Source organism: Amborella trichopoda, chromosome 10, assembly GCF_054954075.1.
Source record: "Amborella trichopoda isolate Santa Cruz 75 chromosome 10, AtrichopodaSantaCruz75HAP2 v2.0, whole genome shotgun sequence".
NCBI lineage: Eukaryota > Viridiplantae > Streptophyta > Magnoliopsida > Amborellales > Amborellaceae > Amborella > Amborella trichopoda.
Genome location: NC_142345.1, coordinates 12,918,638 through 12,933,538, shown reverse-complemented (window position 1 = coordinate 12,933,538; position 14,901 = coordinate 12,918,638). Strand labels below are relative to the sequence as shown.

The 14,901-nt window shown below is 36.8% G+C and overlaps 1 protein-coding gene across 1 annotated transcript; it reads left to right on the top strand.

Annotated features, from left to right (window-relative positions):
* The first annotated feature begins 284 nt into the window (after positions 1-284).
* On the top strand, positions 285-13,806 carry LOC18438738 (Ribosomal protein S10p/S20e family protein). Its single transcript, XM_006848923.4, has 3 exons — positions 285-592; positions 11,308-11,364; positions 13,392-13,806. Exons 1-3 carry the CDS (start codon positions 332-334, stop codon positions 13,701-13,703), a joined length of 630 nt encoding a protein of 209 aa, XP_006848986.3. The 5' UTR covers positions 285-331; the 3' UTR covers positions 13,704-13,806.
* The last annotated feature ends 1,095 nt before the right edge of the window (positions 13,807-14,901 follow it).

Genomic DNA, 14,901 nt, shown 5'->3' with positions numbered 1-14,901 from the left:
TTTTATGACTGCCCGAGACTTGCCATGTTAAAACACTTAAATCCGCTGGTTTACCTAGGCCGGCTAAACCACTTCCAAGCCCATCTCCCGTTTTAACCCGCTGGTTTACCTAGGCCACTTCCAAGCCCATCTCCCGTTAACTGTTACATTTTGCGAACACTGGTTGGGAATTGAGAATGCGAATCCCTTTTAGTGATTTTAACCACGGGGAGGGGCCAATGAATTTCTCACTCCATCCCGCACCAATACTTTTATAAACCCTTTGAAATCATTTTGGATAAGTTGGAAAGGGCAGTGAGAGAGAGACAGTGTGTTTCTCTCACTAAACCTCATGGCTGCTTCTTCTCTATACCTCAGCTTTCCTCCCATTCAGCTCTGCAACTCTACGAACTCGTCAAACCCTAACCCTAAAGCTACCCTAAGCTCAAACCCCTGCAATCTCTCTCTAAAATTATCTTTGTTTTCTTCCCGTTCTCTCTCTCGTCCAAGACATTTGCACAAGGTTTGTGCAGCTCCAGAGCTCCTTGACGAAGAGGAAACCCTAGAACCAGTTCCAGAGGAAGATGCAGGACGTGAATCAACTGTTTTAGAGGTATGTTTTATTTAACTTTTTTTTGAGGAAGTTTACTCTTACTGGTTGGTGATGACATAAAATGCTATATATCTTCTTAAAAAGCCTTGGATACACTTAATTTCTCGCCAATTTTTATACCATGTGACTGTGACATTAGAAGTTAACATGAGTTGAAAAGTATACAAAAAATTGTGGAAAATACTTAGCATATTCTTCAATGAGACAAGGGAAAACTAAATGCAATATGGGGCTGATCTATTTTGATGAGCCATATCAACTTTAAATTCATACAAATAATTGTATATTCTATTGTATCCTAGAAATAATAGTTTTTCCTGGATTCATGCAAATAATTTTAGAAGGAAAGTTTAATTTCTTTTCCAGAACAAAGTGCATTCTAGTTTCCTTTCCTTATTGTTCCTTAAAGGCTTAAAATCTTTATTTGAAGGCAAATGCAAAGGCCTATGGTCAGGAGGAAGAGGCCTTTCTTGAATTAGGTCAAATTAATTTGGAGGAGGAGGAGTTCGTTTTCATGCAATTTCGAATAATGTGCAAAATAGTTTTGGAGGCTATGGGTCTCATACAACTAGAGATAGGAAAATAAATAGGGGAAAAAGGTTTGGATAAATTTTTTGGAATGGCATTGCATGGCATACTATGTTGAAAAATCATTGGAAATTGAGTGGTAATCAAAATTTTCCAAAAGAAATTTGTAAATCTTGAAAAACAAAGAACTTGATGAGGTGTGCCCCAAACTTGAAGGAATGTCACAATCAAACTGCACGTACACCTTATCCAAATCATGCCTTTTTTTTTTTTTGTGGGCTAAGTTATCCAAATCTTGCTTGATAACATAAATATGCATGTTGACACACATGGAACTTATTGGTTGACATTAGATGCAAAATGAGCACAAAGCCAGTGAGGAAGTGGATGAGCCTTTACTTGATGAAAGAAAGCTATGCACTAGAGATAAACTAACTGAAGGGCCTATTTGGATAACAATTAATATTATCACAAATATATTTCTCTGTCAGATATTAGTACATCATATGTAACAGGGTTCTGTTAGTTGTTTGGTGGGCAGCTTATATACATAAGGTTATTGTGATGTGAAGTTTGGCTGGACAGTAAATTAATTTCTTTTTGGGACAACAATGCAATCCACTATTCTTCCATTCACTCCTCGAAACTTGAACCTATTCCTAAATCCTCCTCCACACCCAAAGAATAAGCACAAGCTTCCCAAAAATGGCCTTCTTTATTGTGTGTGTGAGAGAGAGAGAGAGAGAGAGAGAGAGAGAGAGAGAGAGAGAGAGAGAGACGGTTTGGGGTTGCTATTGTACCAGGAATGGGATTAGGGCTTCACAAATAGAGGGCTAAGCTCTGGGGGAGGTTATGAGAGTGAGCGAGTTGCATCCATGAGGAGGAGTAGGTCAACATTCATCGCAACTCTCAGGCACCTGACACGGATAGCCATTACATAAGTGAATTCCGTGCTACCTCCTCTGCAACCCCTCATCTACCATCCGCCTCTTTACAAACACATATGTAGAGTTATTTGAATTAGGGGGAGAGAGACAGAGAGAAAAGGAGAGAGGTTTTTAGAGGGAAAGAGAAGCTTTTTTTTTTGGGTCTCCTCCCAAAAAATTAAAGTATGCTATTCGGTATTAAGTAAAAACCAGTTTTCAAAGAGATTAACTTATATGTAAAATAGACACTAAGCGTATCATAAGTAATTCTGTAAGGGCCATAACTAAACAACAAATAAATACTTAATATGAATAGTTTTATGGTAATAGTGAATTATTAGTAACAACAAATGCATCCAAACAGGCTCGAAGTAGATGTGTTAGGAGATGGGAGTGGAGAATGCTTCGAAGAAGGTAGCTCTGAAGAAAAGAGAGAAATGAGAGAATGAAATGAAGCAGGCAGTCCTGAGGAGAAGAGATATGAGAGAACAAATAAAAGTGTGAGTTAAATGTCTATCCTCTAATGTGCTTAAAGTCCTATTATAGACCAAGAGATGTGATAAGAACTGCATAGGTTACATAACTGTCAAAAAAGGGTGTGGGTGGAGGCTGAATGTTTTCTTAGTAAGAGAGAGGATGTATTACAGGTTACATGGCTTTATTGTTAGCTCATAATAACAAAAACCCGTGATCTCTTAATTTAATTTAACTGTTGGGCCCACCCATCAACCTCATATAGTACTACTCTCTCTCTCTTACACTAATGCATGCAATGCATGTTTATCTCTCTCTATATAGCAATATCTCAACAATTGGATGAATTCAGAGTTATTTTAGAACAATTTCGTAGACTAGCAATCTCCTAGAACAATTTCATAGACTAGCAGTCTCCCACTCTATTAGAAAGAATGTTGAGTAGGGAACACCAGGAAAGATTGTACACAAGTGAAGATATCCGTGAAATTGAACCTTGATATAGTGTTAAGCAGAACGTTTACGAAGGACCTTGAGTGGGCGAATCCATGTTCCTTAATTCCTTTAATGGGTAAACCTCCCATATTACGTACAACCTTTCATTCTGTGTACTGAAGCCAACAGGCAGGTTCTGGCTATGTGCTTGAATCCAGGTTTCATTAGTGCTTTTAGGAATGCGCATTTCTCCTAGGAAGCGGCCTCATATCCATGCTTGATAGGTGAGTCATGTGACTTGTTTTTTTCCCTTTTGAAACTAGAATTCGGGATCACCTCATCAAGTAGGTAGTGTTCCCATCATCTTGTGACTTGTCTTTAATTGGCTTTTGCGCCATCCTTTTAAGGTAATCCTCGCTTGTTCTCTAGCTAGGTCTTTAGTGAGCAGATCCACCATGTTTTGGAATAACCTCACATAATCCAATGCAATTACTCCTCCATTGAGAAATTACCTTACTATGCATCATGTGTTTAATTTCTCATTGTATGTCTTATTCTTCGCCCTATAGAGAGTGGCTTTACATTCACATTATATGGAGATTTTGGCAACTGGCTTTTGAAAAAATTATCTATCAGTAGGTTCCTTACTCTCTCTTAAAAAAATTCCTTTATCACTTACTTTCTAGCCATTGCCAAAGCAATCAATTCCGATTCTATGGTGGAGCTCAAAAAGCAAGACTGCTCCTTTGAACCCTATTTATTAGCTGCTCCACAGAAGTGAAAAATCCAACCAGTTGTTGAGGCTGATTCTAAATCAGAGTTCCAGTTGGCATAGCGCATCCTTCCATGGTACCCTTGAGATACCTCAAAACTCAATAAATTGCAACCAATGCTCATGAATTGTGTTATTGGTAAATCAGCTTTAGTTTACCAATAGTCAATGCTACATCAGTTCTAGTTTAATTTACAACATAGTTAGACAATCAGTGACATTTGCATACTCCAACTGTGATAAATACTAGAATCAATGGGTGTCGATATTGGCTTGCACTCAAATTATTTAAACTTTTTGAGTACTTACTCCATGTAATGTACTTGTGACAATGCAAAGTCATTGTGACTTCTCACAATCTTGATTCCAAGAATCACATCAACATCCCTCATATCCTTCATATTAAATTCATATGACAACATTTCCTTGGTTTTATGTACATATGCAACATTAGAGCCAAATATTTAAATGTCTACATATCAACCTATAATAACCATGGTAAACTGAAGGTTTCAGATGTGCACATTTATCAAAGTCACAAATTGAAAATCCATGCAACAAAATCACTATCAATGTTTCAAAAAATGCTAGGCGGCCTGCCTGGTGCCTGATACCCAGGCCGCTCAGAGCTCGAGGCACCCTGTGGTGCCCTGAGGTGAAAGGTTTTTAGAAAACGACATATACGTGCTTTTCAAGTGTTGTTTGATACCAGTTTCCAAGTGTTGTTTGGCGTTATAGAGTTCATCTCACTTACTGAGCATTTCGTGATGACATGGCCTCTTGGAATTATGGATAATCTTCCACTAGAAAAGTATAGAAATCGGGTCCTAATGAAGTTTCGTTCGTAATTCTCTTACTTCTATTAGGTTGTGGATCCTGTTGTTGTCTTGGAAATCATTTTCCACATTTTCTAGCTCATGCTCATAATCATGGTTATTTTATACTTTTCAAAAACTCATTTTCAAGAAATTATGCATCTCTATATTCTAAAATCACATCAGGTTCGAAGTCCAAATAATTGTATGCTTTACTAATTTTCAACATAATCAAGGCATTCTCACCTAATGGTCTTAAGCCCTGATTTGGTTCTCCTAAGATCAAATAACTTTACATAAGCAATGCACCCTAACGCTTGAAGATAACCCAAATTGGATTTCTTGTTTTCTTCAAAGTTCATAAGAAATGAAATTTGTTTTTTTCGATAGTGTGAATTCAAAATATAACATGCAGGGACCAAGGCCGTCCCAACAAGTTAGGAAGTAAACGACAACTCAAAAGTATGGCATTTACCTTCTCTACTAATGTTTGATTTTTCCTTTTTGCCAAACCGTTTGTCGTGATGAATAAGGGTTAGTGAGTAGGTGTACGATGCTGTTTGTTTCACAAAGTTTAGAAAATTCCTCAAAGCAATATTCACGACCCCTATCGCTCCTAAGTATTTTCATTTTGTGCTCAAAATTGATTTTCAATTTCTGCTTCAATAATTTTGAATTTCTTTAAAGCTTTATCTTTGGTTCTAAGCAGGTACACAAACTCCTATCTTGAGTAATAATCAATATTTGTAATGGAGTGTTTCTTACTTCCATGCCTTACGATATTCATTAAATCACATACATCAGTATGAACTAATTCTAAACTTTAGAAACTCCTTCCTACCAAAGGAAATTTTTTTTAACAATCTTAGATTGCACACGCACATTACATAAGAGGAATAAGATGCATTTTCGTGACTAATATTCAGTTCGTCCATTTCAAGCATATCCTTTGCTTACGAATGTCCATTCTTCGACGAGATTACCCTACTAGATTCTAACGTAAGCTTGGACTATGCTTTACTAAGAGAGAGGCTGAAATAGGGTTCTTCTGAACTTCTAGCGCATGTAGCACATCCACCAGGTTGAGGACCTTCCGAAATTTTAATTCAATTTTCACCGCCTCCTTCCTTTATAACTTTAGCACAAGATGAGTTACCTATGAAGAGTATGTTCTCATCTTGCACTATTTCGTAGGTTTTAAACATGGTTCTATCAATGGATGCATTATTGGTGGCACCCGAGTTGTCTCAACAATTCTTCTCAAGTTAGGGTTAATTGAAAAATCGTGGCGACAAGCTTCTCTTCTTTGATCTCATTTATTTGGCGCTTTTGCTTCTGATGCCTACAATACTGTATCTAGGGGTGGCAACGGGTCGGGTCCGGCTGGATCCGGATCTGGACCCAGACCCGAATAGTATTAGGGTCTAGGTTTTGGACCTAGACCCGACCCTTCGGGTCCAAAAGTTGGATCCATACCCGTACCCATCGGGTCCGGGGTCTAGTTGGGTCCATTGCCACCCTCACTATGAGCTTCTTTTTTTTTTTTTCCCTTTTTTTACCATTATATATCAGTATTATTGGCAACAAGGGTACAATCATCCGCCATTAGATTTTAAGCTTTCTGATTTATCGTTTAATAGCTGAAGATGACTATGAGTTCTTATTGTATACGATCTTTAATATACCCAAACGAATAGGGCTTGAATTATTTTATCTCCAACAATTTACGGGGTTTGGTCCAACTAGACCCAGACCCAAATAGTGTTTGGGTCCAGATTTTGGACCCAGACACGACCCGCAGGGTCCAAATGTTGGACCCATACTCGGACCTTGTCGGGTATACCCTGTGGGTCCCGGATCGGGTTTGGGTCCATTGCCACCCCAAATATCCCATAACCAGGTTTACTACATTGACAACGATTTTTGTTTTCTCCTTTTGGTTTCATTTCATGGTTCTTACATCATTCTTTTGTGGCATACTTTGTACTCTTATGCTTGTGATTTTTGTTTTCATTCTTTTTATGATATGTGCCTCGGGTTGCAACTCGAAGACTCAAACCCCTTCTCATGCATATCATGGAGTCAAGTATCTTTTCCTTATTTGAAGATGTGCACGAGTTGCTCGAAGGTCATATCTTCCAGTTTGTGCTTCTGCGTGCTAAGAGGTTTTCTTCAAGGTGATGGAATGTTACAGTAAGCACTGTGACTTGGAAAGATTCGTCAAGCTTCATGTTCTTCATAAAGATTTAATTGGTTATAAGTAGAAGTTATTGCACTAGGGCAAGAAAAGACTTATTGTCTACCATTTTAAAATCTAACAACAATTAACACGAGACTTAAAAGGCTTGTTGTCTACCATTTTAAAATCTAACAACAATTAACAAGAAACTTTCTTTTTCACCGGCATCTGCAAGCTATATTTGTTTTTCAAAGCTCGCCAAAGCGCTTTAGTGGTCGGTGCTGATGAGCATAGATCAAAGAGCAGGTCAACGAAGGCATTGAGACGTGCCTGCAGTCAAAGCATCGGTTGTAATATCTGAGGAACCTATTGGTGGTGGACATACGTCATTTAACACAGTGATTTTAATGGAGTTGAGCAAAAACATGAAGCTTTTGTTGCCACCTCTTGAAATTTGATCCCTCAAAACAATCAAGCTTGGTCAAGTCTTGATTCATGTACTGCAAAGATGCCATATCAAGCTTAGTTTTTGTTGGGGAGAATCTCTGAAAATTGTTGAGGTGAACATTAAAATTATAAAAGCACAAATGCTCGGGAGTAAGTGGATGAGCCTTCACTTGATGAAAGAAAGCTATGCATCTAGAGAAAGAAACTAATGGAAGTAAATATGTTGAAATTTGAGAGGAGAATGCTTCAAAGAAGGAATTCATGGGAAGATAAGAGGGATTAGAGAACGAAAAAAAAGTGTTAGACAAATGCATATTCTCCATTGTGCTCAAGAGCTCTTTTTTGGACCAAGAGAAGTGGTTAGTACCTACATAGGTGACAGAAGTGGTAAAAAAAAGATGTGGGTGGAGGCTGAACATTTTCTTAGTCAGAGAATGGATGTATCAGTAGGTTGCATGGCCTTAACTATTAGCTCGTAATTTTTATTAAACAAAAACTCTTGAGATTTTACTTTCAATGTTATGCCTACCTTTCAATTATGTAAATTCTTAAACCAATACATGCAAGTGAATGTGTAATCCCCTAAATGTTTCTCGTTGTGCGTCAATTTATCTATCTCTGAATCAATTCACATCAAGATTTACTAAGTTCGAAAATATTTTAAAACGATTTCATAGACTAACATGGTACATGTTGTGTGTTGTTTGAATACTACATATAGGCCTCCAATATCCATTATCAATGATGGTGGTGGAGGTGAACCATTCCTCCACTTTGTTGGTTCATCTCCACTATTGGTTATTGTGAGTAGATGATGGAGACCACATGTGGTAGAGTACATTTTCTAGACTTCCTCTTTTTGTTTAGCTAGAATTCAAACTTGAGAGAATGAGAATGGGGAAATGTTATAATGTGAGTGGGTAGGGGAGCTTAATGGCCTCAACATGATTTCTGACCTAGCTAATTGATGCGGTCTTGTATTCAATATGCAAGAATTTGGTTACTTCCCTTTTGGCTTGGTGTGAATTAATTTGAGAGTTCGCAACTTCTTACCATGACTTCAAGTGGTAGAACTGGGCCATCTCGGATTTTTGTATGGAACCTCAATCTGTTATTTCCAACATCTTTTTTTGTGTTTTGGTCAGAAGTGTTGGGATCTCCCAACTTATTTGGCGATCCCGCTCTAGAATCTCGCTTCTGTTAGGGATCTTAAGCCCCACTATTTGGGATCTCAATCCCACCTTAGAGACAAACATAACGACTAAAATGATGATTTCCAAGCCGCCTAGTGTTGCAGGCCTACTTTTAATGTAGTTGCATTGTTTGCTGGCTATAAACAAATAGATCCCTAATTTAAAGAGTACGCATAGTCCTAGACTATATATACTCTTTAAGGTTAGGAGCAAGATCCCCAAAAGGTTAGGATCGAGATCCCAAAAGGTCGTGATTGAGATCTCCTAAAGGTTGGGATTGGGATTCCTAAAATTTTGGGATCTCGATTCCCCTATCATATGCATTGTAGGAACAACACTTCCAACCACAGGGATCTTCTGCCTTTCATAACCCCTCAAGTCCCAATACGTATCACAAGAACTATGTTTTTTCTTGTCAATAAGAGCCTCGTACCCAGTAGCATGTCCTACAATGGATTCAGCTTGTATGAATCAGGGCATAAAAACTCTTCTCAAGTTGAAAAAACTCATTCTACTTGTTAGATAAGGAAGTTCTAAAATGAAAATCTGAGATTGTATCAAAGTATTTCCTTATATATAGTTTTCTAGGGTAATTTGATGGTGTTATGTTCCAATGTGGTGGATTTTGGTAGTTGGTTTTGGCAATGAATGAGTCGGCTACCACGTTTTGAGTTTTTGAACTGCTATGAATAGGTATCCTTAACCCATATTTCACTGCAATCATGCAGTTATTATTAGGGAAAGGTTTATATACTTCTCCTACAGCCTAGAAGATTTATGCTTCCCCTACCATCCAGCCGTCCAAGTTTGATCGAGAGAGCCACTCACCGTTTGATCTTAGATCTGACATCTCAAAGTATTTTATTTTTAGTTTTTTTTATACAAATTGTATGAATATGAAATTTGGAACGTGCCATCTTCTCATTGGGGTGCACCTATAAAAAATATTAAAAATAATTTTTCGATAAAATATAATGACCAAAATACCCCTTGAAACTTTCAAAAGTATTTTAGTCATTTTATTTTATTGAAAATATTTTTTTTCATATTTTGGCTAGTGCGAGTTTAATAGAGGATTGTACGTACAAAATTTGGTGTCAAAATAGTTTATAGAAAAATTAAAAATAAAATAGTGTAGAGATGTGACATTGTGATTGGGGCAATCTTAGCCCTCCATTCAGAATGGACGGTTGGATAAGGGGAAGTATATCAGTTTTATGTTGTAGGGGAAGCATAGAAAGCTTGCCCTTATTATTATTTCGGGATACTAAGGGTGTTTTGGAGTTTCTCTTCAATCAAGAATGGCTTGAGCATTTTGTAGCTTGCGCATGTGCGGCCAAGGTTCTTGGCATGCGTCGGCAATCTAGGACACAACATACATATTTGCCACTTTTAAAACAAAGGCCCTTCTGCTTGGCTTTTTTTTATTCAAACTTAGATATAAAATTCTTAGTGTCACTTAAAATCCCACTTCTTTGCCCCTCTAAATGATGTACATAGGTATCTTGTTTCAAATACGAAATTTTGAGATTGATGTTTCAAACATGTGTCTGTGCCTTATGCTGACACTTGTATCATGTACTTGTAATATAGCTTCTGGATTTATATGTTCCCTCACTTCTTCTATGAAATCAAAAAGTAACTCTACTTGTGGTTATGTAGATATTTACTTTTAGGTGATGGACATGCAAAGCTAATTAAGGAATATATTTATATTTGTAGTTGACTATGAAACATGAAGTCTTAATTTTTGTGCTATCCTTAAAAATTAAGGAAACTTGTACCATGATTGTCAGATAATTATTAAACAACAAATGATATGTTGATTATTATTGTCAATGTTTAAAAGTTCAAATGATTAATATCTTAATCTATTGGCATTTCTTTCCCTTTTTTGGCCTAACCAATGGGTTTGTATTGTCCATGGGTGAAACCTTTTGAGAGAACCAAATGATTGCAAGTAATTTCTAGAGTTCCTCACAAATTTAAACTTTAATAGCTGTTTAAAACGAATCCTGGCACCAGCCTGCTTTGGAGGAGAATTTCAAGGGAAGGGAGTATTTTTTAGTATGTTTAATAGCCGACCCCATTAATTGGGAAAAGGCTATGATGATGATGATCGTCCTAGGGTATTTTGAAATTAAATTAAAAGCTATGGGTAAAGTGTCATTGTTCATCTCTCATGGGTAATTTGATAAATTTCCCTTTAAACAATTCGGAGCCTGTTCTACATTGGTGGTGGCAACAAGGAAAGTGCTATAAAACTTATGCAATGCTCAACTAACAAAGCACAAATTCAAGAGTATTTTGTAACAGGATTATTAGACACTAACCAGCCCCATGCACTTTCTTATCTTTGAAGTTGGGAGTACATGAAGCCCCAAAAATATCACCCTATATGAGGTTGAAAGCATGAGAATGTCTGACCACTTAGAGCTGTCAACATTAGTAAAGGAAAATTTGGTTCTTATCAGGTTTAGAATCTCAGGAGGTGTTTTTGCATTATCATTGAAGCAATCCGGCCCAAGCCTAAGCCCAATTGTTGCAATCATCAATGCCAACCAATCAAAGCCCAAGCCCCGTTCCTAGTCCATTTTACACTTTGGTGAACTAATATTGTGTGGTTATGAATAAAAATAATAGGGGAGTTCTATTTGTATTTGTGCTTTTGCTATTTGCCCCACCATCAGCACTTAGAGCTATGAAGACTTTCCACCCATGTACATCAGATGGCCTCAAATATTATCCAGTTTAGAATAATGTTTTTGTACTTCCCTATGCCAATTTTCCATGTTAATTAAAAAAGTTTGAATATCAAATAGATATATAAAGAATCATGCATGTAGAAATAGGCATGGATATTCAACTTCAGCTGTCGTTGGGAGGATATGTCTGATATCATTCCTGAAGAGTAGATTGATAAATTGTGTCTGTTTTGTGTATCAGGTTGGCTCTGATATCTCAGTTCCTTCTCCAATGGCGATAAGTGCAGATGCTGATAAGGTATTTATTAGGTTTATAGGGATTTCATGTTATTTTTTTCCTTGCTATTCTTTTTGCTACATGGTAGGAATACAGGTTGATTTACTGTTTTTATACATTTTCTTGTAACTTAAAACAGTTTAGTACCTTCTAACTGATTAGTAGATTAATATCTAGACATGTGATGTTCTCGATTCAACTTTGTAATTAATTTGGGATGATGAAGATTTATATTTGAACATGTTGGGATTTTGGGGAGTGGCTGAAACATTAAATGGTTGAAATGTCCCTTCAAAATTTTAGAAAAAGCTGGTTTAAGGCTAGACCGGAAATCCATCATGCATAAAATTACTTTCGGAAATAGAATGTAGAATTCTCCAAAGAAATTTCATTGTATAATATATTTTTTATTGGTTATATAAAATTAATGCTAGAAATAACAGTTAAATAAATTATATTTTTACCCATAAGGTAATAATTTACGCGCAAAAAATTTAGAATAACTGTAATAAACGTTAAACCCTTCATGATTCATAATTACTTGGGTTCATTTTCCATTTTGATGCTTTTCTAGCAACACATTGGTTGACAAGTACATGTAGCTTCAAAACTGTTTCTGCATATTGCTCAGCTGCTTACATAATTGATTCATTTAGTTTGTAATGGCATTAAAATGGAGTTAGCAGTATTCCGGTACCAGATATTGAACTGGTTAAGATTTGAACATTATTTTGTGATGTATCAACTATGCCAGAATCCTTTTAAAATGACATCCTTTATGCTTGTGATTGTTTGAGCTGATTACAGTTTTGTTGTTCCTTTAATCTCAATCACAGTGGGACTCATTGCATTGTTAAAATCTATACTGTAAGGCATCATGCTGGATATGATAGAAATAATGACTGCCACGCATTTCATTGATTGAGGTTTGCTAGGTTTGAACCATACGCAACTGCGATGAAATTTAAATGGAAAAAATTGCTGTACTTCCTCCTCTCTTGCAGTCAGCGGCCCATCTCTCTCTCTCTCTCTCTCTCTCTCTCACTCACACACACACGTTGAACAATGCAAGGAAAGCCTTGGCACTTTCCTGCACCTGGCCAAGAGAAAGAGAGAGAGCTCAAGGCTGCCTCTCCCTCTCTATATAATTCACGTGCAAAGTGCAATATAGATAAGAAAGGCTCCTTCTCAGGGTATGATTTAGAAGATGGGCTGTTATGGTTTTTTTAATAGTGTTTCCAAGATGAGGATATTCTAGTGTCTCCCCGATGCTCCGCACTGAGGCTGGTGTAGTGTGTTGACACTTGGATACCATTTAATGATACGGTCCCGACACTCAACTGTATGTGTCAAATCACATCGCTATTAGTTAGTAGGATTGACATGCCTAATAGAAGTGTCATATAGCATAATAAAGATCTATTGTTGAACAAATTTTATTCTCTAGGAGGTTTGTGGTTGGAATCATGTGGCTTGCAAGCATTTTTGTTCCCATTAAGTTTTAATAATAAAAAGGTATAGAAATGCTCGCTGTAGGAATAAAACCACTTCCTTATTTCTCCATAATGTTATGTTCGCCATCTTATTATCACTCGTTGTATGCATTAAAAGTGAAAACTAAGTTATATGTGAGAGCTAATATTTTATTAGTTGTAAAAACATGCTCACAAGGGGATTTGGACTCCTGCCGCCATATGTACGTTCACCATTGTAAGGTCTACCACCGTCCCATCCATGTACTTGGTATTATAAAACGGAAAACTATAGTACCTATTCCAAAATACAATCCTTTATTTATAAAAAATAAATGGGATACAGATGAATCTTGTATTGGCTTTTGAGGCCAGCATACTGGATACCTGTGGTACTTGTTGACGCCAACACCTGTGAATGCATGTAATACTGAGATATTCCAAATACAGTGGCTGCTCAATAACAATGTTTTCGGATCCCGATAATATACTGCATTGCGGATTGGTTGTTATTCTCAGGATTTGTACCCTCACCATATATTTGGTTCCTCTAAAAGATGTTTCATCCTTTTTCAGATGGCACCAAAACAAAAGATAAGAATCAAGCTTCGGTCTTATTGGGTTCCCTTAATTGAGGACTCATGCAAACAAATAATGGATGCTGCTAAGACAACCAATGCGAAGACCATGGGACCTGTTCCTCTCCCCACAAAGAAGAGAATTTATTGTGTTCTCAAATCTCCACATGTTCACAAAGATGCTCGCTTCCATTTTGAGATCAGAACACACCACCGTCTCATTGATATACTCTATCCAACTGCTCAGACCATCGATTCTTTAATGCAACTTGATCTCCCAGCTGGGGTTGATGTAGAGGTAAAGCTTTGATTATTATTTTTTCTTAGAAGTTAGGCTCAGATTATATAGTCACTGTAGCTTTCTTGTAAACTATTTGATCACCCTAGTGCAGGAAGATAATTTTACTCGAGGATATTATGGTTTCACAATACATATATGCAGCGAGAGAGAGAGAGAGAGAGAGAGAGAGAGAGAGAGAGAGAGAGAGAGAGAGAGATGCATTCCCATCTATTTGTGGGTTCTCATTAGCAAAAGGTAATGCATGGTGGATGTTCTCTAACAGACATTGGATATCCAAGTGAGAAAACTGACATAAAATAAGTATATTAGTAGATGTGTGTACGTGTGAATTCTCTCAAACATGCAATTGAATGTGCAAGTGGCCACAAAACATGGTTATGTATGTAGTATGTATGGGTGCATCTATGTGCTATTGCATGTGTATACATGATCTCATAGTTCGTTAGGTGATATATGGAAACATCCTTCGGAGAAGTCTGTTGGCATCTCTTATGATCTATGTTTGATACTTAATAATCTCTAATACTCTATGAATAGTTTGTTTTAGGAAGGATAAAATGCCCAAGAATAGTGGCAGATTTTAAATGGTTAGCACCACAAAAGCAGCCTGTAAAGCGTGTTTGATAATTGGAAGTTGTCTCGCAGAGTTAGAGGAGGTGGCTTTGGGAGCTGCTTCTTCCTTCAGTCAAACAGGCTTGTTAATTAATTTTGAAAAGGAGTTTATATTGCTTTTTTGGGTCAAATTTTTTTATTGGCTTTATTTTTGACAGAAAATGCCAGTGAGAGATGAGGAATCTCAGTCACTTTCCTTGCTGAAGAAATTTTGATATTTTAATATTTTGAAGGATATTTTTATAATTTAATGATAAATAATAAAATATGTTCACCAAATACATAAGTTATACTCTATTGAGCTTTGATGGGAAGATATATAGAATAACATTTTAAGTGTATGGATGTATTCCGATTTTGTACTTCTCAATGTTCAGTGTCGTTCATAATTTTTGCACGACTGAACCTACACCTTCTTGCTAGAGAGAGCGAGAGAGAGAGAGAGAGAGAACATTCTCTGCCATAGTTTCTATAATCCTTCTATTTTCATAAACTTGTTATTTTTTTAACAATAAAATAGAATGATTGGATTATTTTTCGAGAAGGATTGTATACAATGAGACTTTTTACCTTTAGTACATGGAGGTCACAATTA

Bases quoted from the DNA above. Each gene is read 5' to 3' on its own strand.
- LOC18438738 (XM_006848923.4), top strand. From the start codon at position 332: ATGGCTGCTTCTTCTCTATACCTCAGCTTTCCTCCCATTCAGCTCTGC. The intron at 593-11,307 runs GTATGTTTTATT...TTTGTGTATCAG, and splicing joins GTGAATCAACTGTTTTAGAG to GTTGGCTCTGATATCTCAGT. The intron at 11,365-13,391 runs GTATTTATTAGG...ATCCTTTTTCAG, and splicing joins TAAGTGCAGATGCTGATAAG to ATGGCACCAAAACAAAAGAT.